Source organism: Bicyclus anynana, chromosome 16, assembly GCF_947172395.1.
Source record: "Bicyclus anynana chromosome 16, ilBicAnyn1.1, whole genome shotgun sequence".
NCBI classification, from domain to species: domain Eukaryota; kingdom Metazoa; phylum Arthropoda; class Insecta; order Lepidoptera; family Nymphalidae; genus Bicyclus; species Bicyclus anynana.
In genome coordinates this window covers 8,192,645-8,219,240 of record NC_069098.1, presented here as the reverse complement: position 1 = coordinate 8,219,240, position 26,596 = coordinate 8,192,645, and the positions used below count along the sequence as shown (strand labels likewise).

The 26,596-nt window shown below is 37.6% G+C and overlaps 1 protein-coding gene across 1 annotated transcript; it reads right to left on the bottom strand.

The window, feature by feature from the left end:
- Positions 1-240: 240 nt before the first annotated feature.
- On the bottom strand, positions 241-11,360 carry LOC112056548 (probable methylmalonate-semialdehyde dehydrogenase [acylating], mitochondrial). The gene is made up of 10 exons (XM_024096985.2): positions 11,124-11,360; positions 9,525-9,661; positions 6,886-6,996; positions 6,435-6,541; positions 5,141-5,254; positions 4,571-4,737; positions 3,930-4,050; positions 2,770-2,919; positions 1,934-2,074; positions 241-941 (listed from the first exon to the last, which is right to left on the bottom strand). Exons 1-10 carry the CDS (start codon positions 11,157-11,159, stop codon positions 457-459), a joined length of 1,569 nt encoding a protein of 522 aa, XP_023952753.2. The 5' UTR covers positions 11,160-11,360; the 3' UTR covers positions 241-456.
- Between the last annotated feature and the right edge of the window lie 15,236 nt (positions 11,361-26,596).

Here is a 26,596-nt window from a genome sequence, read left to right as displayed (position 1 = left end):
ACATGATTTTAGCCGCTTGTGTCTGTCACTGTCAAAACAAGGATTTGACACTTAAATGTACGTTGAAAAACCTGCCACATGCGCATACGCAACTCTTCGATTTGTTTAAAAAATCAGAAATCAAAAATGGTTTGATTTGAAAATAAATTAAGCTGCCAATTTTTTACTTCGCTGTATTAATTTTAAATTGAATTATGTTACAGTTAATAAGTATATTATAAGACAAAATAAAAACTCATATAAATAAAATGTTTTTTTATTGTATAACAAAAAATTGTAACAAAATATACACACAATTTATACGATCACATTATTGGGAAGACTTGTTAATAAGAAAATTGAACATTACTATAAAAATATAAATGCTCTATTACATTTTTCCTTATACATTAATAAATGGCACTTGAAAGTGGAAACAATAAATAATTTGTGACGAACATTTATACAGATACTCATTTACTGTTGAGTGGGCATAGACACAGCAGCTTTCGTGTGAGATACGTCACTCTGCCTCCAAAAAGATACAACAGTCTTCAGTTCTGTGAAGAAATCGATTCCCTGTTTACCACAGAAATGATTTGTGCCCAAAAAGCTGCCTCGAGTACCCGTAAAGGAGAACATAGACAGTGGTACAGGAATAGGTACATTGACTCCGACTTGACCAACATCAATTTCTGAGGCAAACTTCCTCGCTGTAGCACCATTCGTAGTGAACACAGCTGTACCGTTTCCGTATGGGTTGGAGTTGATTAATTGTATGGCATCATCCAAAGTGTCGACAAATAGACAAATTAACACTGGGCCGAAGATTTCTTCCTTGTAGCACTCCATGTTCGGTTTGACGTCAGTCAAGATGGTGGGTCCGACGAAGTTACCCTTTTCGAAACCTTGTACCTTAACGTTTCGGCCGTCTAGAACTATTTTGGCGCCCTCTTTGATACCTGTTAATCAAATTATGGATATTTGATTGGCAATATTTTAAAATAAATGATTTATAGTTACTTACACTTTTACCCCCCACCAGGTGGACTGACGACATCAAGCGAGTCGCAGGGATTCGCTGGATGCAGGTGGCTCAGTATTGTGATGTTTGGTAGTCCCTACAAAAGGCCTATGTCCTGCAGTGGACGTCTATCGGTTGATATGATGATGACACTTTTACCTACACTAGTTTTTGACATTTGTGACGTAATTGCTCAAAATCGCATACCGCGAATTATGGTGTCTTAAATGCATTAATTAGATATATTAGGATTTATAATACAGAAAATAATCATTTCTATCTCGGGGTTTAACATTTATCAATGATTTGTTATGTCACAATTTGATTTCAAACTATAAACATATACACCTTGAGCGTATTGAAGCAAGAAGAATTTTACTTACATAAAAGCTTTGAATTCTCTATTGAAATCATCATTTCCAATGAAACTTTTATAATTATTACGATTGAATACATTCTTCCATTCCTAAATATTATATTAATTCCATTATAATTCTATGTTTGACGTTGTTGACGAAAGATAATTCAGAACATAATTCTACCCATCGATATAAATCGTTAGATGGGCCCCTTCATACTAAAGAACGCACAATTTAAAACTTCTTATCTTAGTACGTAACAAGCGCATGCTGTGATTGGACGTGGACTTAAATACAGGAAATATTTACTGTTTTTTCAATTATGTATGCCTTGTGTTCATTTTGGAAGTGTAAAAACACAAGCCATAACATGAATAAATTGAAATGTCTTACGAGTGATGACGTACTTAATGTGCGAAACCAATGACAATTCCGCGACGCTTTGAGGCACATCTAAAGATCTACGATCGATGCTTCTACCCTTCACCGTAGCGGACCCTGGCGGATGATTTTTTAATCTTCCAAGGAAAAAGGCTACTTAAAGCCTTCTGTATATTGAAGTAGAACTAACCTGATTCAACAAGCTTGAGGATCCTCTCCTTAGCCCTGACAGAGATGACTGGACCGACATCAGTGCCGGGTACGTGACCGGCGTTCACTTTGAGCGCTTGAGCTCGCTGCACTAAGTCGGGGATCCAATCCTTTGCTTCGCCTACAATAATAGCTCATATAAAATATACATTATTACTATTTTTTTTTATTGTTTCCAAGTTAGCTCTTGACTATAATCTCACCTGAAGGTAAGTGAAGATGCAAGATGGAAGCTGACTAACTTGTTAGGAGGAGGATGGAAATCCACACCCCTTTCGGTTTCTACTTTCTACACGACATAGTACCGGAACGCTAAATCGCTTGGCGGTACATCTTGTCGATAGGGTGGTAACTAGCCACGGCCAAAGCCTCCCACCAGCCAGACCTGGACCAATTAAGAAATCCTCAATCGGCCCAGCCGGGGATCAAACCCAGGACCTCCGTCTTGTAAATCCACCGCGCACACCAGTGCCCCACGGAGTCATATAGTTAAAGAGATACAAAGATTCCTATGTTAGGAGGAAGTTTTTTTATGCCTCTTGCAGTAGAGTGAACTGGCATTTCTGCCAGTTCAATTCTTCTGTACTAATTTATTACTTTCTCAGGATCTTATTCAGAGCAAAACTTCGTACGTATTAATTAAAAAAAAACACTTTTAAATAATAATCTATCATAAACAACCTTGACCCTGATTTGACACACAGTCGGCTAACTGCTCAAGCTGCCGTATTTGCCAGGTTAGTCGTAAAATGGCAACACACAGACAGATTTACTATTGCATTTATATTATTAGTATATAATAGTATGGAAACTCACCCACAAACACAGCAGTACTGAGAGCCATGCACCTCTGCCCGGCCGCGCCAAAAGCTGCGCCAGCCAACTGGTTGAGGGTGTGTTCTTTGTTCGCATCGGGCATTATCACTCCATGGTTTTTGGCACCCATGTTGCTTTGTACCCTTTTTCCTAAATCAAAAGGTTTCATAAACCACTTATTAATAGGGTCAGCATCAAATTTTAGCTCTTTATGATATTAGTTTAGAATTTTAGATAATACTAGCGGATGCCCGCGACTTCGTCCGCGTGAAACTCGATGTAAACTTTCAACTACCGCTACCCTACCCCTACCCTACCCCTATCCTACCCCTACCCTACCCCTACCCTACCCCTACCCCTACCCTACCCCTACCCTACCCCTACCCTACCCCTACCCCTACCCCTACCCTACCCCTACCCTACCCCTACCCTACCCCTACCCCTACCCCTACCCTACCCCTACCCTACCCCTACCCTACCTCTACCCTACTCCTACCCTACCCTACCCCAACCCTACCCCTACCCTACCCTTACCCCGTTTTCTAATTATTATTAATATGAACTTTATACAATAACAATAAAGCTCAAATTGACTACGTTTTAGTTACAAATCATTTGTATGTATAGTTTTTAATTAACAAATAAAATATAAGGGTTGATCGTAGAGGTGTGAAAATTTAGGGTTGTATGTATTTTTGTATGCTGTGTCATAAAAAAATAAAAACAAAAAATTTTGCCTAAAAAATAAAAAAAAAAAATTAGGGGTGGACTACCCTTAACATTTAGGGGTTTGAAAAATAGATGTTGGCCGATTCTCAGACCTACTAAATATGCACAAAAAATTTCATCAAAATCGGTCGAGCCGTTTCGGAGGAGTTCAATGTCGAACACCGCGACACGAGAATTTTATATATTAGATTTTTCACTGTTCTACAAACACCGGTGACGAAAATCAAAAACATGTCACATATGAACATTGCTTAGGGCATCAAGTCACCTTAATTCGGCACTGGTATCCCTACTTACAGTATTCACGACTAACTGGAGAATAAATACTGGTTATATTGGAACGAAATAGTTAATATTACTATTTTGTTTCAATATAACCAGTATTTCTGTATTTTTTAGAAACAAAAAACTTGTTGTTTAATTTATTTTACCTGCAGCAGATGCCCTCGTGTAGATATGCTTCCCGGCCGCGTCCCCACCGACGAAGGAAACCGCTTTGATGTCAGGATTGTCGCACAAGAAGTTCACTGTATCGTGTGTTCCATGCACTACCTATAAAAGGATAAACGTTGAGAAGTGGAGATGCAAGGCCTGCACAAGGCTCTTAATTACGGTAGGCAGTAATACAAACTGTGCAAATTCTTTCTCCATTCCTAATGTGTCCTTAGCAGGCAGTGCGTTTTTGCATCTATGAAGTGCATGCTTTGCCATTTCACTTTTGGGTACTCCTTTGTTATGATAAAATCCAATAAAATTTATTGAAACGAAGGAGTCTATAGCTTGGCAAAGTGATCTAGAGATTACCCCCTACAATACCACAAACTCTCAACTTTTCATCCCAAAACAATGTGGAAAAATGTATGTAATATTTATTTACTTGTAAATTGGATGGAAGAAATAATTTCTCATGCTGGCTGATAAAACAAAACTTTGCGTGCCAATTTAAAGCTACAAAGAAAGCCTTTTCGGGCTTGAGAAAGTTTTTCACTATGTTTTTATAACTATGAGAAAGTGACTAATTATTCCATTACCATATTTGGTAAGTTTGACAAACAAAGGTAAAAGAACTTACGTTAACAAGTCCGGGAGGTGCACCGGCTTCCTGCAGCAGTTCCATCATCATGAGGGTGGCTCCGGGGTCCTGCTCCGAGGGCTTGATGATGCAGGTGTTGCCCGTCACCACTGCAGGTGGGAACATCCACAGCGGGATCATCACCGGGAAATTGAATGCTGCTACACCTGATAGGGTTAAAATAGAAACGGATGACATAATTATATCTGTACTATACTATTACTATAAAGATGTATAGTTTATGTTGTGATAGCCCAGTAGATATGACCTCTGCCTCCGATTCCTGAGGGTGTCGGTTCGAATCTTCAGAGCATGCACATCCAACTTTACAGTTACGTGCATTTTAAGAAATTAAATATCACGTGTCTCAAACGGTGAAGGAAAACATCGTGAGGAAACCTGCATACCAGAGAATTTTCTTGATTCTTTGCGTGTGCGAAGTCTGCCAATCCGCATTGGGCCAGCGTGGTGGACTATTGGCCTAACCTTTTTCCTTATGAGTGGAGACTCGTGCTCAACAGTGAGCTGATTATGGGATGTTAATGATGAAATTTGTAATTTAAATCATACCTCCAACAACTCCTAGGGGAACTTTATAGCTGTGCGTGTCCATATCTTTAGCGATATTTTGTATGCAGTCTCCCAATTGCAAAGAAGTGATGCTGCAGCAATGTTCAACTGACTCTGAAAACATAAAATTTGATACCATACAATGTTTGATATGATGTACATAAACAAAGATTAAAATATATTAAAGTGAATAAATATAACTAAATAAAATTAAAACCGCCCTTAAAGCAACTATGACATGACAATTGACAGCAAACGTCAAATCGACTACTGCATTGGAAACGTCATTAATCCGACATTATTACCCTTAGTGTTGCATTTTTTGGGAGATAATGAATATTATTTCGAAAGAATTAAAGTAGTAAATTTGTATAATCAAAAATAGTAAAAAAAAATATTTTATTTCCGCTAGGGTACAATGACTGATCCTGGGCTCCATACAATTTTGGACCATCTCCTAAAAGTTTATTCACTACTACTATACTGACTGATGATGCCTCAAAGCCGATTTCGGCTACAGCGACGCTTCAGACTCCTCAAATCAGGGTAAGGAACTCGGATGTATAGTTCTCTGGTGTGCTTTCCAGTGACTAATGTACCCTATTTTGGCCTTAAAAGTACGACTACATAGGGCACAGGTTAGCACACCATCACAGTAATTGTATGGAATTGCAGCAGGTGGACGAAGCTTAAGATCATCTCGCTGCCGATCTAAGTCGAGTCGACGTTGCTGTTCAAACTCCTTTGTCTTGTCTTTCACCGTTTGTCTCCACTTTGCACGATTTGTAGTCATGTCCTCCCAACGCGAGGGATTTATATTACAACGTTTTAAGTGTCTTTTCAGAACATCTTTGTACCGAAGGTACTGGCCGCCAGACTTGCGCTTGCCATTCTGGAGTTCTGAAAAGAAGATGCGTTTAGCTACCCGCTCATCCGGCATTCGCAGGACATGCCCACACCAACGTAGTTGTCGCTTAATAAGGTAAGCCTCAATTCCATCCACACCGGCCCTTCGTAGCACTTCAGTATTGCGCACTTGATCGAGCCATCGGATCCTCATTATGCTACTGAGACACCGAAGGTGGAAACGGTCGAGTGTGCGTATGTGATGACGATATAAGCACCACGTCTCAGCCGAATATAAAAGGTTAGGCAATACAACAGCCATATATACTGACACTTTCGTAGACAGAGTATACTATACTGACTATAATGTATGTAAGTGACAAAACATATGGTTAGACTATCCAACACTTATCTGAAAATGGTGAAATTGAGTCATCAAAGTACTTACGAATGCCTCTAAGTACATCGCCCTCTGCGTCGGCAATTGTTTTTCCCTGTTCTTCTGTTATTTTCGCTGCCAATTTGCTTTGATTTTCTCTTAATAGGCGAGCGAATCTAAAATAGAAAACATACATAATCTGTGTATAAATGAATGATTGATAAGAACTAAAAAATACCAACTCAACAATTTGTTATGAGATTCTTTAAATTCAATTCTTCAGATAAGCAAATAAATCTTTTAATATCATCCATCCATATCTTACTCGTATGTCTATCTCCAAAATGCAATTTGTCTCTGTACCAAATTTTGTTAAAATCAATTTAGTAGTTTAGTTGGAACTATCTTACTAGTACAGTTTGCTCGTTTACTACAAGTAAACGAGCAAACTGACTTTCTCATTAAGTATTGGTTCAAAAGACCTATATTGTTAAATATTTATTAATAAAATATATTTTACTTGAACATTAGTTGTTGCCGCGTCATAATAGTGCTCTGGCTCCATGATTTGTATGAATTCTTTGCTGCTTCTAACGCTGAATTTAATTCTTCTTGTGTTGTCTCCGGTACCCTATAATAATAAGAATTTATCAATATAGACCCCAAACAGCAAAAAGCCTCTACCAAGAGCTTGCTCCGGCCTCCGTGGCGCAGTGGTATGCGCCGTTAATTTACAAGACGGAGGTCCTGGGATCGATCCCCGGTTAGGCCGATTAAGGCTTTTTTTTCAATTGGTCCAGGTTTGGTTGGTGAGAGGCTTCGGCCGTGGCTAGTTACCCTACCGGCAAAGACGTATCGCCAAGCGATTTATCGTTCCGGTACAATGTCGTGTAGAAACCGAAAGGGGTGTGGATTTTCATCCTCTTCCTAACAAGTTAGCCCGCTTCCATTTTAAATTGCATCATTACTTACCATGAGGTGAGATTGTAGTCAAGGGCTAAATTATACAGAATATTAAAAAAATCTCCTGGACCAGAAGTTAGCGTAATTTAAGTATACTTCAGTGCTGGTGCTTGAAGGCGACAGTCTTTTTTTATTCTAGCTCTATTCGGACCAATCCATCGCCACTGACAGCTTATTCTTACGAATAAGCCTGACATTATGGTGTTGGACAGGGCATTTCCCCCATTCAACAGTGATTATGGTCATCACAGTTTCATACGACGAGAACCTCATGAGAGCTGAGACTTGTTTAATAAATGACTTTGAGAATTTGCATGTCCTATGCATGCACCTATTTGTAAAATGGTTATAAGATTCTGTTATTTTATATAGTGGTCAACTTATTACTACAGATAAAATATGTTTAAACAATTTTGGACAATACATTCAGTATAAATGATATTATTGTAAACATGTAATTGTAATTAGAATGACGTCAAAAACAATCAATCATTTGGTACACTGACAAAGAAAAAATACTTCCATTTCTAGCAAGATATCTACTGTTATATAAGTACCTACATATGAATAAAATCAAAGATACATTTTGTATAATAATATTGAATAGTATCAATATTTAAAATAAGTTATTTAACTATACTTTTTGAACCAGAACCTATTAGGTCTATTGGTTACAATTGGCTTAGTTATAGAACACAAGGATTTAAGTTCAGATTAGATCAGGTTTTGAAACATTAGATAGAATCTGAGAGGTAGGGGGTAGGGTGGAGGTTGGGGAGTTATTATTATCATTATTATTGTAATACTAATCTGACATGGGCCACCAACCTGCATTGATGCAGCATGGTGGGCTATGCTCTAAATATTTCTCTCCTATAGGAGAGAGGAAGTTTGTTCCCTGTAGTGTGTCAAATGGGCTTACAATGAATGAAACTGTTATAAAGTAATACAATGACAATACATTTTTTAATGTGCTTACACTAACAATATTCTTGCATATTTTCATTTGAGTTGCACTTTAAACTTAATGAATTATTCAAATTACTAACTAAATGCATTAAATTATTTAAAATTTTAACTATTTCAAACTGATGTTTCTTTTAAATACACAAAAATCTTTTGTTAGAGTCTATGAATCATCAATCAGACTGGCTTATAATGATTTTAATGCCTATTATTTTATAATTACAACTAAGATTGGCTTATTCCTATTATTTTACATGACTAGACATCATATAGACTAGACTACATGCACTATGAAAATGCCACAATATGCATGCAAATATGCACTAAAAATGGGTGAAATATGCACAATCAAAAAAAAAATATTATTAGAATTTACGTATATTTTACATTATTTATTTATTTATCTATTTATGGAAAGTATGCCAGCAATATACATAATAAACATTAAAAAACAATAGAATATGCCACCCGAAAAAAAAACTTATTTCGGTGTATTGTTGAAATTTGTTGCAAATTGCAATACAATCCTGTTCATGACATTGATCATATTTTAATGGTAGCAGGTAGGTAACTATGTGTATAATTTATAAAAATCATAAATCACAATTTGTTCTATTATCTGTAGTCAAACCCATATTCCATACACCACATAGTTTAACAACCCCAAAAGGACCTCATTCTAACATGCTACTACAATCATTAGCTTAAAACTTTTACTCATCTCATAAGAAACCATGTACTAGTTATATAAATAGTGTCACTATCATATATGAGATAAGAAACAGATAATGTACCAACAATCAACATCCTTACCAAATGGTATGGAACAATTTGTTACTATGTAACATACTAGAGGACGCTTCCATTTGTGTGAAATTCTGTTTTGAATAAATCTGTGTAAACCAGAGACACAAATTTTTCTGGGATAAAAAGAAGAATATGTTTATCTTGGGCATAATCTTCAGCCGAATTGGTTCAATATTCACATCATGAAAGAGTTATAAGCATAAACAAATCTGTATCTATGTAATATTTGTATGCTAAACTCAGCAACTGCTCATTTTAAAAATATAAATGTTACATTGTTAAAGACTTTATGAATGATTTTTCTGTTTGTTACAAATTAATACCATTTGACCTAAAATGACCTACTCAGGTTTAATTATAAATTTAATATTCATGCAAATTTTTATAAGCACCTACAAGTAAGTTAGAGTAATAAGTAAATACCTGCCAATAACTTCATTTGTAGCAGGATTAGTTAGTTCAATCCAGTTACTTGTTTTTGATTCAAGGTATTGTCCGTCAATGTATAGTTTTGTGGTTGGAGCTGAGCTGCTGTAGTGTCTACGAAGTAGTAGATGAGACTGAAAATAATTTAAATAACACATTAGATAGGAGACAGTTAACAGCTGTGATAGTCCAGTGGATATGACCTCTGCCTCTGGTGTGGGTTCAAATCCGGGGCATGTTCTTCCAACTTTTCAGTTGTGTGCATTTTAAAAAATTAAATATCACATCAAATGGTGAAGGAAAATATCGTGAGGAAACCTGCATGTTACCAGAGAATTTTCTTAATTCTCTGGGCGTGTGAAGTTCTGCATTCTGCATTGGGCCAGCGTGGTAGACTATTGGCATAACCCCTCTGATTCTGAGAGGAGACTCAAACTCAGGAGTGAGACGAATATAAGTGGAAAATGAAAGGTGACAGCAATTGAGTTATTTTGATAAGTACTATTATACTGATGAAACACAAAAAAGCCAGACCATATCCCTCTGAAGTTAGTGCCCTACCATCTTCATCAGATATGATCATCTAAGGATAACTTGTTAATCAATAAAAACCTAACACAGAGTACTGTAACATAAATAACATACAAAATTTACAGCTAACATCAAATATTAACAGCTAAAAAATCTTACAGTAATTTTCCATCAGTAAGATATATTAGTGAAACTTTTAGTTGCGCTGTGAAATATTTTATTTATTACTGGCCCCATTTAAACAACCTCTTTAAAGTGTGTTGCGCAAAATGTTCATGTGAATTATTGATCAAGTTGTGATGAAACCACTGTCTCAAATATTCTACTGCGCACAAAACACTGAAAACATTCTACTCATCTATGAATAATGTAGTCGGTTTAAATACCAAATTGCCTGAGTGATGTATATGTTTGTCTTACATTCTCAGTAGCACAGTGTTTAGGGAAAAACAACTTGTACTTAAGTTTTGTTGATGTTTTGTTCACTTAAAGAAAGGTTCATTTTCAAGTCAAGTCTTTATTTAGTGAAAATTGTTATACATTGATTCATCAATTTATTTAATGATTTTATTAACAAAAGTTATGGTGATAAGTAAAGCTGAAAACTTAAAAATTAAAAGTTGTTATAGTAATCCAATCCTGCCTTGGTCCGAGAAGAGGCCACAACAAACTCAGCCAGGATTTCTTTTTTGATATTTCTTCTTAGTAGTTTAAAGGTTATGGTTAAATTTAGGACTTAAACCTGTAAAACTTTCATTTTATATAGAACTTTTTGATTTCCTCTTGCTTTAGATAAAAATTTATGATTAATGTTTTTTTAGATAAGTCACAAGTCTTGTGTGAGTAGCTTATGGTTGAAGAGGTACTTTTGGATTTGTTATAGATTATAGACTGTAAGTAGTTCTTAATTTAAAATGATTTTATACAAAAACTTTACTGAACTAAGTTATGTGGAAAATAGTAATACAGACATTAATAACCATGCGGTTCATGCGGTCATAGTATCCTGTAACAATTCAACAGGAATAATAAATATTATTTATAATAATACGATACAAAACTTACTTCTGATTTAAAAAGCTTTAGCATCGCCGACGCCATCGCCGATTTTTTCTATTAGACCAATAAAAGAACACAAGACACAAGTAATGGTACTTGGGTGGGGGCCGAGGGGCAAGCCGACTGAACTGATTTAAATACGTGTGTGGAATTGTGACCTTGAATTGATAAAATTAAATTATTCAAATCCGCTGTATGTATCGTGAACTGTGGAGTATTCTTGTTGTTTACGTTACGACTTACGTATTTTTAATCCTAACACGTCATTTTACAAAGTACGGAACGTTATTTGAATTAAAAAAACAAGTTTTTAACACTTGAGAGTAAACAGTAATGAATTTGACTAATATACAAAGTAAAGTAATTTTTTATGTACGTAAAAATGCTTTTAAAATAGTAAATTCAAAAGTTTTTATTATACTTAATAAATATTCGTCGTGTAACGTAACGCAATATCAGCCGCACAGCTGTTTGTAAACATGTCATTGTCAATGTTAACGTCACAATTAATTTTGTCCTACAGAGTTGGGTTCTAGGTTTTTTAATTGTTATGTACTAGAATATTTTTATTTTTGCATGATTTTAGCGAATTCTATTTCATTTTATTTTTTAATATTTACAAATTATACTACTGCTAAATCATAAGATCACAAAAATGTTATAAAAAAAACAAACATAATAATTTTAATACCCTGTGACTGTAATTGATCAATGTAACAGCAGTGCAGTGGTGCGTCGATAGATGTCACTACAAGTTACTACTACTGAATTTAAGATATTTTTTGCCTTGCAAATAAAATTTATTTTTGTAGGTTTAAAGTCTAAAGTCTACTCTAAAATATTATTAAATAGTAACTAGAGTCTGGCTAATGAAAGGAGAGACTGAAACCGCCCGCCAAATTTAAAAAAACATTTAAAAAAATTAAAAAAGCATGCGTTTTCCATCGTTTTTATAATTATTTATAATATTTTTTTTTGTAAATACATTACTACCTATAATATAAATAAGTATTAAACTCAGTTATTCCAATATTTGCACTATAATTTTTAGAATTTCGGTACTCCGATTTTCTTTTATTTTGACTGGCGCTTACAGTCGCTACTTTCATTAGCCAAACTCCATTAAGTAGGTAATAAATTCTTAAATCTCTATGTTTGTGAAGTCTGCCAAGTGAAGTGCCAACCCACGTTGGTCGGTGGGCCTGCGTGCTATTAGCCTAAACCATCTCATCCTGATTCTGAGAGAAGACTCTCTGTTATAGACAAGCTTTTGTCTATGTTTTATAGGCTTGGGCTTGAATATAGTCATGATGGAAAGAATGTTGAGGCGCGCTTGAAAAGGATGTCATTTTTCACAGCGTCTCATCATTGTCAAACCATATTCGGCTCACTGTTGAGCTCCAGTCTCCTCTCAGAATGAGAGGGGTTAGGCCAATAGTCCACCACGCTGGCCCTGGAATTAAGAAAATTCTCTGGTATGCAGGTTTCCTCACAATGTTTTTCCTTCACCGTTTGAGACACGTGATATTTAATTTCTTAGCACATAACTGAAATGTTGGAGATGCATGCCCGTACCGGATTCGGACCCACACCCTCCGGAATTGGAGGCAAAGGTCATATCCACTGGGCCCTGATAGCCCAGTGGATATGACCTTTGCCTCCAATTTACCCAGTTCGGCCCGACTTCCCAAATTTACAAATTTTACTCATGCAAATTAGGCTCCCGGTCGCCCTGCTATTCCCGACTACGGTAGCGGTCGTGGTCACGGCGGGGCAGGGGGTGCTAAGAATCCCCGGGCGATGGAGAGCTACCATCTCAAGCGACTATTTTTGGCTACGTATAATACCAGGACACTGAGAACAGACGAAAGCTTAGCCGAAATACTAGTGGAGTTAGAACAAATCAAGTGGCACATTCTGGGGTTGTCAGAAATCCGAAGAGAGGGAGAGGACACATTAACTCTAGAATCAGGTCACATTCTTCACTATCGCGAAGGCGATAAAGCGTCTCAAGGCGGAGTGGGCTTCCTGATCAATAAAGTCCTCGCAAATAACATCGTTGAGGTCGGAAGTGTGTCGACGAGAGTTGCATATGTCATACTGAGCTTAAACCAACGATATTTGTTTAAAATAATACAGGTTTATGCACCCACGTCGACACACACGGACGAAGAGGTTGAGGTCCTTTATGATGATATTTCAAAGGCTATAGACGAAACGACCAAATCCTATTTCACGGTGATTATGGGAGACTTTAACGCAAAAGTGGGAGTACAAGAACGTGATGAATCTAAAATAGGACCGCATGGAGTTGGTGTCAGAAATCATAGAGGGCAGATGCTAGTTAATTTTCTAGAAAAACAAGACCTATTCTTAATGAATTCATTTTTCAGAAAAAAACCCCACAGAAAATGGACATGGCAGAGCCCTGATAAGAAGACCAGGAACGAAATAGACTTTATTATAACCGATCGAAAGGATATATTTAGGGATGTCTCTGTGATCAATAGGTTTAATACTGGAAGTGATCACCGTCTTATAAGAGGATCTCTAAATATAGACCTTCAGGTAATAAGGCGACGTATGGTAGGGTCTACTCTTCGTCCAAAAACACTCCAACCTTGGGCCATGTCACAATTCCAATTAGAACTAAGGAATCGATTTGATTTGTTGGAAACCACAAACGATGTTGATCAGGAATATTCTGATATGGTTAATGTCATTCGCGAGGTGGGAGGAAAATATTGTAAAAAAGGCGGGAAAAGTTCCACATCCAAGATTTCTAGCGCGACTCTGGATTTAATGAAACAAAGAAGAGAAAACTCCTCAACAGGGACAGATAGTGAAGCTCTGAACAAGCTTGTTAAGAAGCGAATACGTTTTGATATACGTTCTTCAAATACGCGCGAAATTAAAGAGGCGATCGAACGTAATAAAGGAGCAAAAATATTCGCTAAAAATCTTGGTAGGAGTCACCTCACAAAGTTGAGGAGGACATCAGACAACAGAATCATCACTTCTCAAACAGAGATGCTAGTTGAAATTGAGAACTTTTATAAGCAGCTCTATTCAGCCCATGCTTCAAAACCCGTGCCTTACCAAATCGCGAGTGACAAGCGAGCGAGATTAGTACGCCACTACACCGATGACCTCCCAGATATCGACGAAAGTGAGATTGGCGTAGCCCTTGAACAGCTGCGGAATAACAAAACACCAGGTGACGACGGTATTACTGTAGAGCTTTTGCGAGCAGGAGGAACTCCTATTATAAAGGAACTCACACGCCTTTTTAATATCGTAGTTACAACTGGTACGATACCAAAAGAGTGGAGCAAGAGTGTTACTGTACTCTTTTTCAAAAAAGGAGATAAAACCTTACTGAAAAATTACAGACCCATATCACTTCTGAGCCACATCTACAAGTTGTTCTCGAGGGTGATTACCAATCGCCTCTCCACAAGATTCGACGATTTTCAACCACCAGAACAAGCCGGGTTTCGAAAAGGATACAGCACCGTGGACCACATTCACACGTTAAGACAGATTATACAGAAAACGCAGGAATACAATGCTCCTCTCTGCTTAGCGTTTGTGGATTACGAAAAAGCTTTTGACTCTATCGAAACCTGGGCAGTTCATTCATTCATTGCAGCGCTGCCAGGTCGATTGGCGCTACATACAAGTGTTGAAGTGTTTGTATGACGCGGCAACAATGACTGTCCAAGTTCAAGACCGTCGAACACATCCAATACCAATCCGAAGAGGAGTAAGACAGGGTGATGTTATATCCCCGAAACTCTTTACTTGTGCTCTCGAAGACGTGTTCAAGGTTTTGGACTGGAAAAGTCGGGGCGTCAACATAAACGGAGAATACATTTCACACTTGCGTTTTGCGGACGACATAGTAATATTGGCAGAATCGCTGCAAGATCTTGAGAAAATGCTGACCGACCTTAGCCATTCCTCCAGACAAGTGGGTTTAGTGATGAACATGGATAAAACTAAAATCATGCTCAATGAGCACGTCATCACGATGCCCATAATTATCGATAATGCCAGCATCGAAGTTGTTCAGGAATACAACTACCTCGGTCAAATGATACAACTAGGTAGGAATAACTTCGACAAGGAAGCTGACAGAAGAATTCAGCTTGGTTGGGCAGCATTTGGGAAATTGCGTCGGGTCTTCAATTCGTCAATACCCCAAAGCATGAAGACAAAAGTCTTTAATGAGTGTGTCTTGCCTGTTATGACGTATGGAGCGGAAACGTGGACACTGACTATTGGCCTTATCCACAAATTTAAAGTCGCTCAGCGAGCTATGGAAAGGGCTATGTTAGGAGTCTCTCTGAAGGATAAAATCCGGAACGAGGAAATCCGTAGGAGAACGAAAATAATTGATGTAGCCCAAAGAATTAGCAAACTGAAGTGGCAGTGGGCGGGCCATATCTGTCGTAGAACAGATGGCCGCTGGGGCAGACGTGTTCTGGAGTGGAGACCGCGTACTAGCAAACGCAGTGTAGGACGCCCTCCAGCTAGATGGTCCGACGACATCAAGAAGGTAGTGGGAAGTGGCTGGATGAGGAAGGCGGAGGATCGTGTGTGGTGGCGCGCTCTCGGAAAGGCCTATGTCCAGCAGTGGACGAATACAGGCTGTTGATGATTGATGATGCTGAAATTAGGCTACACGTTTAGTGACATTGTGATGTTGAATATTATTTTAAACGGAGCACATCCGCTAGGGTTGTCAGGGTTAACAAAGGGTCGTTTATACTTCGAACAGCGCTCTTATTGATAAGGCTAACACTTGATCAAACAATTTAAAATGTACGACGGTAGATTACAGACATCAGTAGGTACTTTGTTGTATTTGAAACGGGCCATACTCAAGTGTAGGTAGGCTACCTAGCTAGTTAATTATAGTATAGTAACGATGTTAGTGGCTAGCGACTGAATATTGAATGGCGGAAATATTTCAGGCCAGCCCCCCTAGCCAAGTGGCATGTCGATTCTCTTTCTACGATCGCTAACGTTTCGAAAACTAGAAAAATGTATGGAAATGACAGATCTTGATCACGTGACCTGTCGATAGCAAATGTCATTCCCATACATCTTTCTAGTTTTCGAAGCGTTAGCGATCGTAGAAAGAGAATCGACGTGCCACTTGGTTATGGGGGCAGGACAGAACAGTAGGTACAGGACAGGACATCACAGGCCAGAACAGCACATCACATCACAGCATAGCACAAGGACAGGACAAGACATTCACGCGAACAGAGTCGCAGGCGTCTAGTTTCCAATACACCTAGCCTGTCACTGACAGACGAGTAGATCAGCGAGTAGCGAGGTTGAAGTGGCAAAGGACAGGCCACACTAACTATGTGGCCCACATAGTTCGAAGAGCTGATGGACATTGGGCTCCCAAGGTGCTGGAATGGCGACCACACACCGGAAAGCGTAATGTTGGCAACCTCCACTAGCTGAATCGAAAACATCAAGCGGGTTACCTTTGGATGCTAGCTCGAGACCGTTGAGTTTGGAAGTCCTTGCAAAAGGCCTATGTCCAGCTGTGGACGACAATCGGCTGCAAATGATGTTGATGAATACGTCCAGCATGCAACCAAATACATTTTCTCATGGTAGACAAAATATCGACCAATGGCGTCGGAGTAGTCCCAGTCCAGTCTCTTTCGTCCCTACGCAATGAAAGAGATAGCGGATCGCACGATTCTACCGTAAAATTAAAAATACGTACGGTGCGGCCTCCCTTAAGATGGAAACGGGCTTACTTGGAAGAGGCACATATCCGTATCGACAATTTCTACGCTATAGCGTACCAGAACGCTAAATCGCTTGACTGTACGTCTTTGCCGGTAGGTTAATAACCAGCCACGGCCTACCACCAGACAAAAGACAACGCAGTGTTGCTGGTGTCTATAGTCGGCTACGAACTGCCTCGCCGTTCCCGGAGAATAAAAATTGTAATTGCAAAAAGCTAATTTTTCAGGAAAAATAAAAACCGAATTTTGGTGGTTGTTGACAAAGTAATAGACTAACCAGAGCTATCACACTAGCGGATTGCGAGCGTTTTCAAAGCGGCTCGCAACTTACGGGTATTTACTTTTTAGTCCGCGAAACGCGAAGTTGCAAAAATAATTGTAAATAGTTGTGTATAACAAAGATAATATTAATGTTAAATGTCAAAAGAACGTAATTACATAGGACTAATCTGTTTTTGAGCAGGTGGCTCAGTATCGTGATGTTTGGAAGTCCCTGCAAAAGGCCTATGTCCTGCAGTGGACATCCATCGGCTGATATGATGATGATGATGATGAATCTGTTTTATAAAATAATGTAAACAGGTAGGTACCTTACTTCCCTACATAATAAGTCTGGCGAAAATGTTTTATTAACAGTAGCCTTAGCAACATTAATGTATAGACAAGTAGGTATTTTAACTATTCATAGCAACCAATTAGTGAATCACTGCAACCATTCCGTGTTCCAAGGCGGTTGAAAAACTGCGACTAATTTTTCACGATCAGTGACGCATAATTTTGAGTAGGCATGAAAAAGTAAACAAAGAGTCCACCGTCACGTAGTTACTTAGGTCTATTTTAACACGGTCACGTAGGAATTGTAGGGTCATTAAACACGCTGAAAAATCACAGCACAGATTACGTATGTGGGTACTTACGTACTGTGATATGCTACTCTGTGATAAGGAGGTCAATGGCCGAGCTATCGGTCACGCACAGCACGGCGAGTGACGAATAAACACAGACTTGCACTGTGTATGGTGAATTTAAAGTTTAGCGACATTCTCCGAAGGATGGACGCAGTGGTTTTCCGATGTCGTGATTGCATTTAATTAAAACACGTCATAGTTGTTTTTACCCGACTACGGAGAAGCGACAAGGAAGGGTTATTTTAAAAGTCTATGCATAGGTTTGTCCTCCGTAGCGTCCAATGGTCAAAGCTTTTTAACCCATTTTGATGAATAAGGTTTCAATCGGGTGGATGTTATGGCCCGAGTAACATAGCTTTTTATTTGTAACCGGGTAACATAGCAAACATTTTAAATGATTTCAACGGGGAGCACGATCTATAACCTGTGTTTTTTTCATAGACTGAAATATCAGAAACTAGCGGATGCCCGCGACTTCGTTCGCGTGAAACTCGATGTAAACTTTTAAATACCTCTACCCTACCCTACCCTACCCTACCCTACCCTACCTCTACCCTACACCTACCCTACCCCTACCCTACCCCTACCCTACTCGCACCCTACCCTACCTCTACCCTACGTTGAAATTTTTCCTGAATTTTCTTTGCTATAAACCTCACGGAGCCTGAGACCTTTCCAACGAATGCAAAACCGTGGAAATCGGTTCGTGCGTTCTGGAGTTATAGCGTCAGGAAGGAAAACCCTACTTATTTTTATATAGTAAGAAGAAAGATTGTATCACTTAGCCAAAAGTGTTTTTTTTTAAATATTGGTTATACTTATACCTACTTTTTCATTAGGTTAACGTTTGACCGCGAATATAAATGTTATAAGTTATAACCTATGCAGTACGTGCATAGGTTATCGCGGGAAAATTAACTTAATATCACCGGTACTTTCCTGTGACTTTTCAATTCACATTAATTTTCCGGGAAAGGAAAATCTTACGTTAGACATACCCTTTGAAAATCCCAATTTTTCGTAGGAGTATCGTAGGAAAGGAGAGACAGACTGACAATAATCTTTTTAACATAAAAATTTAACCGACTTCAAAGAAGTATTTCAGTTATTTTGATTTTAGCACAAAATTACTTAGCCGATTTTCATGAAAATGAAATGGGACCAGTCTGATGTTATAGTAAGTAAGGTCCCGAGTAGGTATAGTCTTTCAAACAAATAAAGAATTTTCAAACTCGGTAAATAGACGAAGTTATGAGGTAACAAACATTAGGAGAAAAACATACGCGTCGAATTGAGAACCTCCTCCTTTTTTTGAAGTCGAAGTTTAACATGCTGACCAAAGAAGACGTAATTGTAAAAGGAGTGAAGTGTAGTGGTAGGTTAATAAGAAGACCCATTATTTCCAAGATAAAGAGGCCGGACTCATCATCACCGAGATTTAGTTGGATGATTGGATCCTCGCCCGGTGGACTATAGTATTATCCAATCCTAACCAGGATCGTGTAGCTACCGTCGTATTACCCCCGGACTACAGGGGCCCCTTACGCGTGAAAAGAAATATTAGTAAATTAGTAATCCACAACTACACTGAATCTGATGCTTTCCGGAAAAAAAAACAAAGAAACTGCCTTTAGAGTTTCACTCCAGAAATGACAAACGTAAAAAAGCAATCTCTTTATTTCCCGGGTTAAGCGAGACCCCAAAAATTGGAAACGTCCTACATAGGTTAAAAAATCGCTGTTATATTTATTTTCAGCATGCATTTTTGTTTCTTTTGTGAGTAATTTACCCTTTATTTATGCCCCCCTTTCAATAATTATGATACAGGGCACGTTAAGCCACTGCTCCTAACATAGTTTTTACGTACCTAGTAGGTAGTAGGATACATTGACATAACCTATTAGGTATATGAAATAGATGGGTAGGTTGACTATTACCTATGATAATATGCAATAAGTATTAAAAGTAACCGTCTCTTGACAGTCTTCCATTACTTAACCGCACATTACCTATACATTACGTTAAAGTGGTTGCACAATACCCAATCATGAAATAATATTTTCAATAAAGAAAACGCGATGTTACAACGATACTGCAATCAATAAATGAATCTGCATTTGTTTATGCTTTGTTACATGTTTACTGTTCAATTCATATTTTGTTGTATAATAATCACAGAACATAAAAAACGCTATTAGCTGATAACACTGCGCATGATATAAGAAAAGCTGGTAATATAACGCATGATACAAGAAAAGTTTTTTTTAGATGTGCTTCTCGGTCTAAGTTCTCGGTTAAAGATCCAGGATTGAAAAAAGTACAAAAATCAGTGTAAGGCCAAGTATATATGTATAAAATACTAATATTATAATGCTGAAGAGTTTGTTTGTTTGGTTGAACGCGCTAATCTCAGGAACTACTAGTCCGACTTGAAAAATTCTTTCAATTCAATTCAATGTTAGATAGCCCATTTATCGAAGAAGGCTATAGGTTATATTTAATCCCCATATACCTGCGGGAACGGGAACCACGCGAATGAAACCGCACGGCGTCTACTAGTATATGTATAAAAAGTTATTGAGTTTTTCCTAGAAATTAACCGTAGCCGCCAACGTAGCGTAACGTAGCTATAAGTTGGTGAAATAAAAATGTAATTTTTGATTATTATATTTTCTTTGCCTCAAAATATTAATTAGTACTTAATTGGTACGTATTTTTTATATTGAAATACTCGTACCTTGTATAACTATAAAACTAAGCTAGTCTTTAGTGAATATGAGTAGGAGTGGTAAATCAACCTTACCTAACACTCTTCCCCAATAATTGAGGAGTTTTAAGTATGTATTTTAACTGTAGCAACACAAATCTAACGCTTACTACATAATATAGTATTATACGTAAATAGGTAGTTATGTACATATTATGCAAGTGGATACTTTCGTTTTGTCATTGTGTTTTATATCAGAGAGCGTATCAAGCAATTTGTGAGGCCTTCCGACGATAACAGTAAAAGTGAAATAAACTGTAATAATCTTTACGATAAAAAATGCGATATCAATTCTTGTCTAATTCTAGTAAAATTAACAGGTTTAAAATATCTGTAATTAGATCGCCTTGTCTGTCTTGCTTAGTACCAATACAGTGCATATTTAAAACGACTAGGATGACGAAAATAATTTAGTATTTGCGTAACGCATAATTTCAGGGATAAGATCTGTGGGCTAGGGTATTACAAGTTTAGGGACCAGGCCACAGGGAACGTGGTGCAAATTATCATTGGCTAATAAAAAGTTAGCACTTAGTCGACTACCTAAACGCTGGTGTCCACATTCCTCTGATGTCCAACGGATGCAGTGGATGGTTATGCAGTTGATGCAACCAACGCACCCAACCAATGCTGTACCCGACGAAGTGTGTCTCTGCCACTTGCCCACTGGCAGGCAGTTGTTCCGAAATAGCTGTACCGGCGAATGTTTGTTGTCGTGCGTTGAAAGTTCCAGGGCATTATCTTGTGACTAATAGCAACAGGAATGTCCAATGACCAGCGATCCCTCGAGTTCGTTGGCGTTGGAGACACGGCGTCTGACCTAAAATGCAGATAACTTTTCAGTTATGTGCATTTTAATTAGAAATTAAATATCACTTGTCTCAAACGGTAAAGGAAAGACATCGTGAGGAGACCTGCATACCTACCTGATAATTTTCTTAATTCTCTACGTGTGTGAAGTCTACCAATTCGCTTTGGGCCAGCGAGGTGGACTATTAGCCTAACATCTCATTCTGAGAGAAGACTATAGTGCTCAACAGTGAACCGAATTTGGGTTGTTTATGTTGATTATAGGTATTCAATATGACATTTTATTCCAATATTTTGATACATCCAATATAGCAGTACTTCACTTTATCTATTACAGATAATCTATCTAGTATTAATAGGCACACACTATCTAAAAACAATGTCCGATTAAAGACTTTAGTTGTGTTACGGGCTTACCTACTTGTGCCTATTTACAAAACACTATCAAACCTCCACCTTAGTGTTATCAGTTGGAATAAGATGATTACTGCTCATTAGCGGAAAGATAGGGAGGCTAGAACACATTCAGAAACATGTGATAACACATTTTTAGTTAGTGACATTATTGTGTTAATCAGATCTCATTATCGTAACAAGGGGCTGGACTCAAATTCGAGAAGTCTAATGCTCAGCGGAAAAATAGGAAGGCTAAAACAGATTTAGAAGCATTATATGATAACATATTTTTAGTTGGTATCAGATATTGTCTCATTATCCTAAGTATTAATAATTTTACGATTAAGGATTATTTAATACCATATTCTCAGATTAACAGTCTCTTGAAGCTGTGAAAAATGAAACTTGTAAATGATAACTGAGAAGAAGATACGACTATTAATGCTGCATAAAAGTATATGTCAAGGAAATCAAAATTTATATTGTGACAGCCCAGTGGATATGACCTCTGCCTCCGATTCCAGAGGGTATGGGTTCGAATGCGCTCCGGGACATGCACCTCCATCTTTTCAGTTGTGTGCATTTTATGAAATTAAATATCTCACTTTCAAACGGTGAAGGAAAACATCGTGACGAAACCTGCATACCTGAGAGAATTTTCTTGATTCTCTGCGTGTAAGAGGTCTGCCAATCCATCCGCATCGGACCACCGTGGTGGACTATTGGCCTAACCCCTCTCATTCTGAGAGGAGACTCGAGCTCAGCAGTGAGCCGAATATGGGTTGATACCGACGATTAGGTACTATCCATTAACCTTGAATTATTCGGTGTTGCAGTAATAGATAATACTAGAAGTATATAGGCAAAAAACTAAACACTAAACATTAAATCATAATAGTCTCTAATTAAAATACGCAATCAACCATCGAGTTTTTTTTTTATGTTTCCGGTTGGTAACAGATATCATTTTGTAAGTAGGCCATGCCATACATTAATCTATTAGATAAATAGATAAAATTCTACTGGGCAAATGTTTATTTAATATTTAAAATTTTATATGTAAATGCAGTATTAGGTATTGGAAACTAACCCAGAAAAGGATTTACTGAGTACCGTACAAAACACTGTATCTTAATAAACATCCACTTTTGTAAATCGCAGCTCTTTGTATTTACTCCTCTATTATTTATTAGAAACAGCGTATGTATACTATAAATGCATTTCTCAGGGTATTTTTGAGTCTTATTATAATTATTTATATGCCAGTAGGTATGTGTAACCATGTGTAAATTTATGAGTGTACCACAAAACACTGTATCTGAAGATACAACACAGTAATTAGTACAGTGAATGGGGGTTTTCACCTCCGTTTTCGTTGAACCTCCATCGATTTTCATGAAAATTGGTGAGTAGGTGGGGAATACCTTAAGAAACTAAAGTGACATAGTGCCATCTTGCGCTTTTGCCCTGGGGGTGGATGCCACCACTTCTCGGAGGTGAAGATTTTTTTAATAAAAATAACCCCACGAGTCGATAGACAGATAATTTCAAAGCAAAATTTGTAATATATAGTTTTTGGAATAAATGTCATCTATCTAAACACTACAGGGCTTTTTTCCTCTTGAACATCCTGGAGCCCATCCTGGGAACTAGGAGATGGAAATCGTAAATGTGGTGTTGCGTGGACTCCGGATTTAAAAAAAAAAACAAAAAGAACCTTCGCCGCGTAAATTTCAATTGACGCCATGTATAATTTACTCATACAAAATACATACAAAAACTGAGTATGAATCGGATTTTGTTACGATTTCAAATTACTTTTTCACGTAACTCAATTTATTTATTTATTTATTTATTTATTTATATAAAGCACGCCAACAATACACATATTAAACGTTAAAACATAAGATAACACATATTAAAGAGTTCTGATATGCATATAAACAATAGGCGCACATAACATTTATATAATTATATGTCAACACTTAACTACCTACAATGTTTTGTTAATTAATAAACTATGTATGTAACCAACCTATGCAGCAATTAAGCGCAAAATACTAATCCACTATTCTTTTAAGCCAATTATAAAATAGCCTTGTCTCATAATTTCCTGGAGTCTTATAATGATGCAAGAGAATCGTGTATAGCCGTAGGCATAACTTAGTGATAAATTGTCGATTACTTACTGTTGGTTTAAAATATCTCCTGTTAAATTGTTAGGAAGAACGTATCCTATGTAAGCTATTGGCTGTGTGTTTAGCGATAATAAAATTCAAAGTTCGAGTCTTGAGTTAGGCCAGATAAAAATTAATTCGGTAGTTAAGGTTAGTAGTAAAGTTGCTTTGAAGGGTTAACGTCTAATCGCTTTCAGTAAAGAAAAAGGTAACCTTCGTACTGGACCATCGTGTAATCTATGCTGACTAGGGGTTTTGACCCAATTCATCTGGTTACTAACCGACTTCAGAAAAGGAGGTTTTGTAGGTTCTGTGGCGCCATTTCGTTATTTTCATTTTAATACAAAATTACTGAACCGATTTTCATGAAAATTAATGCTAGGACGCACAAAAAACAGAAAAATAAATTCTTTTTAACCATACTTTGAACCAAAAAAATTAAATAATTATAAAATCTTTTTAACAAAAAAATTGAACCGACTTGAAAATCACAAAAATAAACTAATAAGCGAAAAATAACATCGTAGGTATGTGCTACCTTCTGATCACTTTGAAGGCGGTACCAACACAGTGATGCATTAACTTAGCCGATTAGATCATAAACTTTTAGGATTTTTCGCTTTTTAGTTTATTTTTGTGATTTTGAAGTCGGTTCAATTTTTTAGTTAAAAAGATTTTATAATTATTCAATTTTTATGGTTCACAGTAGAAATGAATAAAAAATAGATTCGAATGAACACAAACGACATGGAAAACTGTTATTACGTCGCACTTTGCTATCAAAACAGCTTGTTATTGTAATACGAGTGAAAGCTGAGTTTCCTGTCATCATGTTATCACAATGATGCAATTTATACAATAAGGTGCACTTAGTATTAGATTAACAACAACTTAAGATAAATTCAATATAATATCATAATTGAGCGGGTAATATATTAATTACAACTGTAATTGTGATATAATATTAACAGTTATTGCCTCGTTGGTTCTGTGGTTAGATTATTTGGCTGCGGATCATGAGGTCCTAGGTTTGAGTCCTGAGTAGAGCTGTGAAATACTGTGATTTCATTATTCTAAGAAAGTTTCAGTAATTTTAAGCCCGAAATGGGGAAGTTGGTGATGTTATCCCCGTATTTTGGGGAGCATGTTATTTACGTAGGGGTCGTTCAAGTGTTAGGTACGTACACTGTGGGGGGGATGCTTTGATTTTTTTTATGCTTTACAAGTTAGCCCTTGACTACAATCTCGCCTGATGGTAAATCGCTCGGCGTTTCGTCTTTGCCGAAGCCTCCCACCAGTCACATCTGGACCAACTAAGATAAACCTCAATCGGCCCAGCCGGGAATCGAACCCAGGACCTCTCTCTTTTAAATTCACCGCGCATTCCAATGCGCCACAGAGGCCGTCAAATTATTTTTGAATATTTTTGATGATATAGGGGGTGGAGGGGGTCTAAATGGTGATTACGTCAGCAGTAGTTTCGAAAACGAAAGCGCACTTTCGGAGATTTCCACAAATGAAAAGATGCATATAAGAGTTTTGCTTCCTTTTGCCGACAAGGGATATGGAGATAAATAATTCTAATAAATCCACTTACATAAGTCTTGAACGACCCCCTAACTAAAGAAGCTTAAAGCCTGTATAAGAAGTGGATGTGGGTACAACAGTAGTCCAACAGGCGGGGATTGAACCTTGGACTTTTTACATTTGTTAACCGAGGAGTTATAAAAATTAATATTCTAATACCTAAAGAGATTATCACTAATAATGCTCACTTATCCAAAGCGATCTCAATTTGCGAGGGTTATCAAAGCACAATCTCAAATCGAAATTTCGGGCGGGGTCAACGACCACGGTATCGCTCATTTAGCTCTAAACAAAGTTTATCGAACGCATACACAACAATACAATAGAATAACGACAATAAAACCCAACTAATGGTGAACAAGAATGCCCGAAGTGGCGATGAAATGTAAAAAATGTTACCCCGTGCCTCGGAGAGCAAGTTAACTAGCGAAAATCAAGCTAAAAGCACCTAAAAGCCAGTTATTGAAATGGGCGTGGGTACAACAATAGTCCAACAGGCGGGGATTGAACCTTGGACTTTTTACATTTGTTACCCGAGGAGCGAGCTTATAAAAATTAATACTCTAATACCTAAAGAGATTATCTCTCATAATGCTCACTTATCCAAAGCGATCTCAATTTGCGGGGGTTATCAACGCACAATCTCAATGCAACGCTATTTCAGGCGGGGTCAACGACCACGGTATCGCTCATTTAGCTCTAAACAAAGTTTATCGAACGCATACACAACAATACAATAGAATAACGACAATAAAACCCAACTAATGGTGAACAAGAATGCCCGAAGTGGCGATGAAATGTAAAAAATGTTACCCCGTGCCTTGGAGAGCAAGTTAACTAGCGAAAATCAAGCTAAAAGCACCTAAAAGCCAGTTATTGAAATGGGCGTGGGTACAACAATAGTCCAACAGGCGGGGATTGAACCTTGGACTTTTTACATTTGTTACCCGAGGAGCGAGCTTATAAAAATTAATACTCTAATACCTAAAGAGATTATCTCTCATAATGCTCACTTATCCAAAGCGATCTCAATTTGCGGGGGTTATCAACGCAC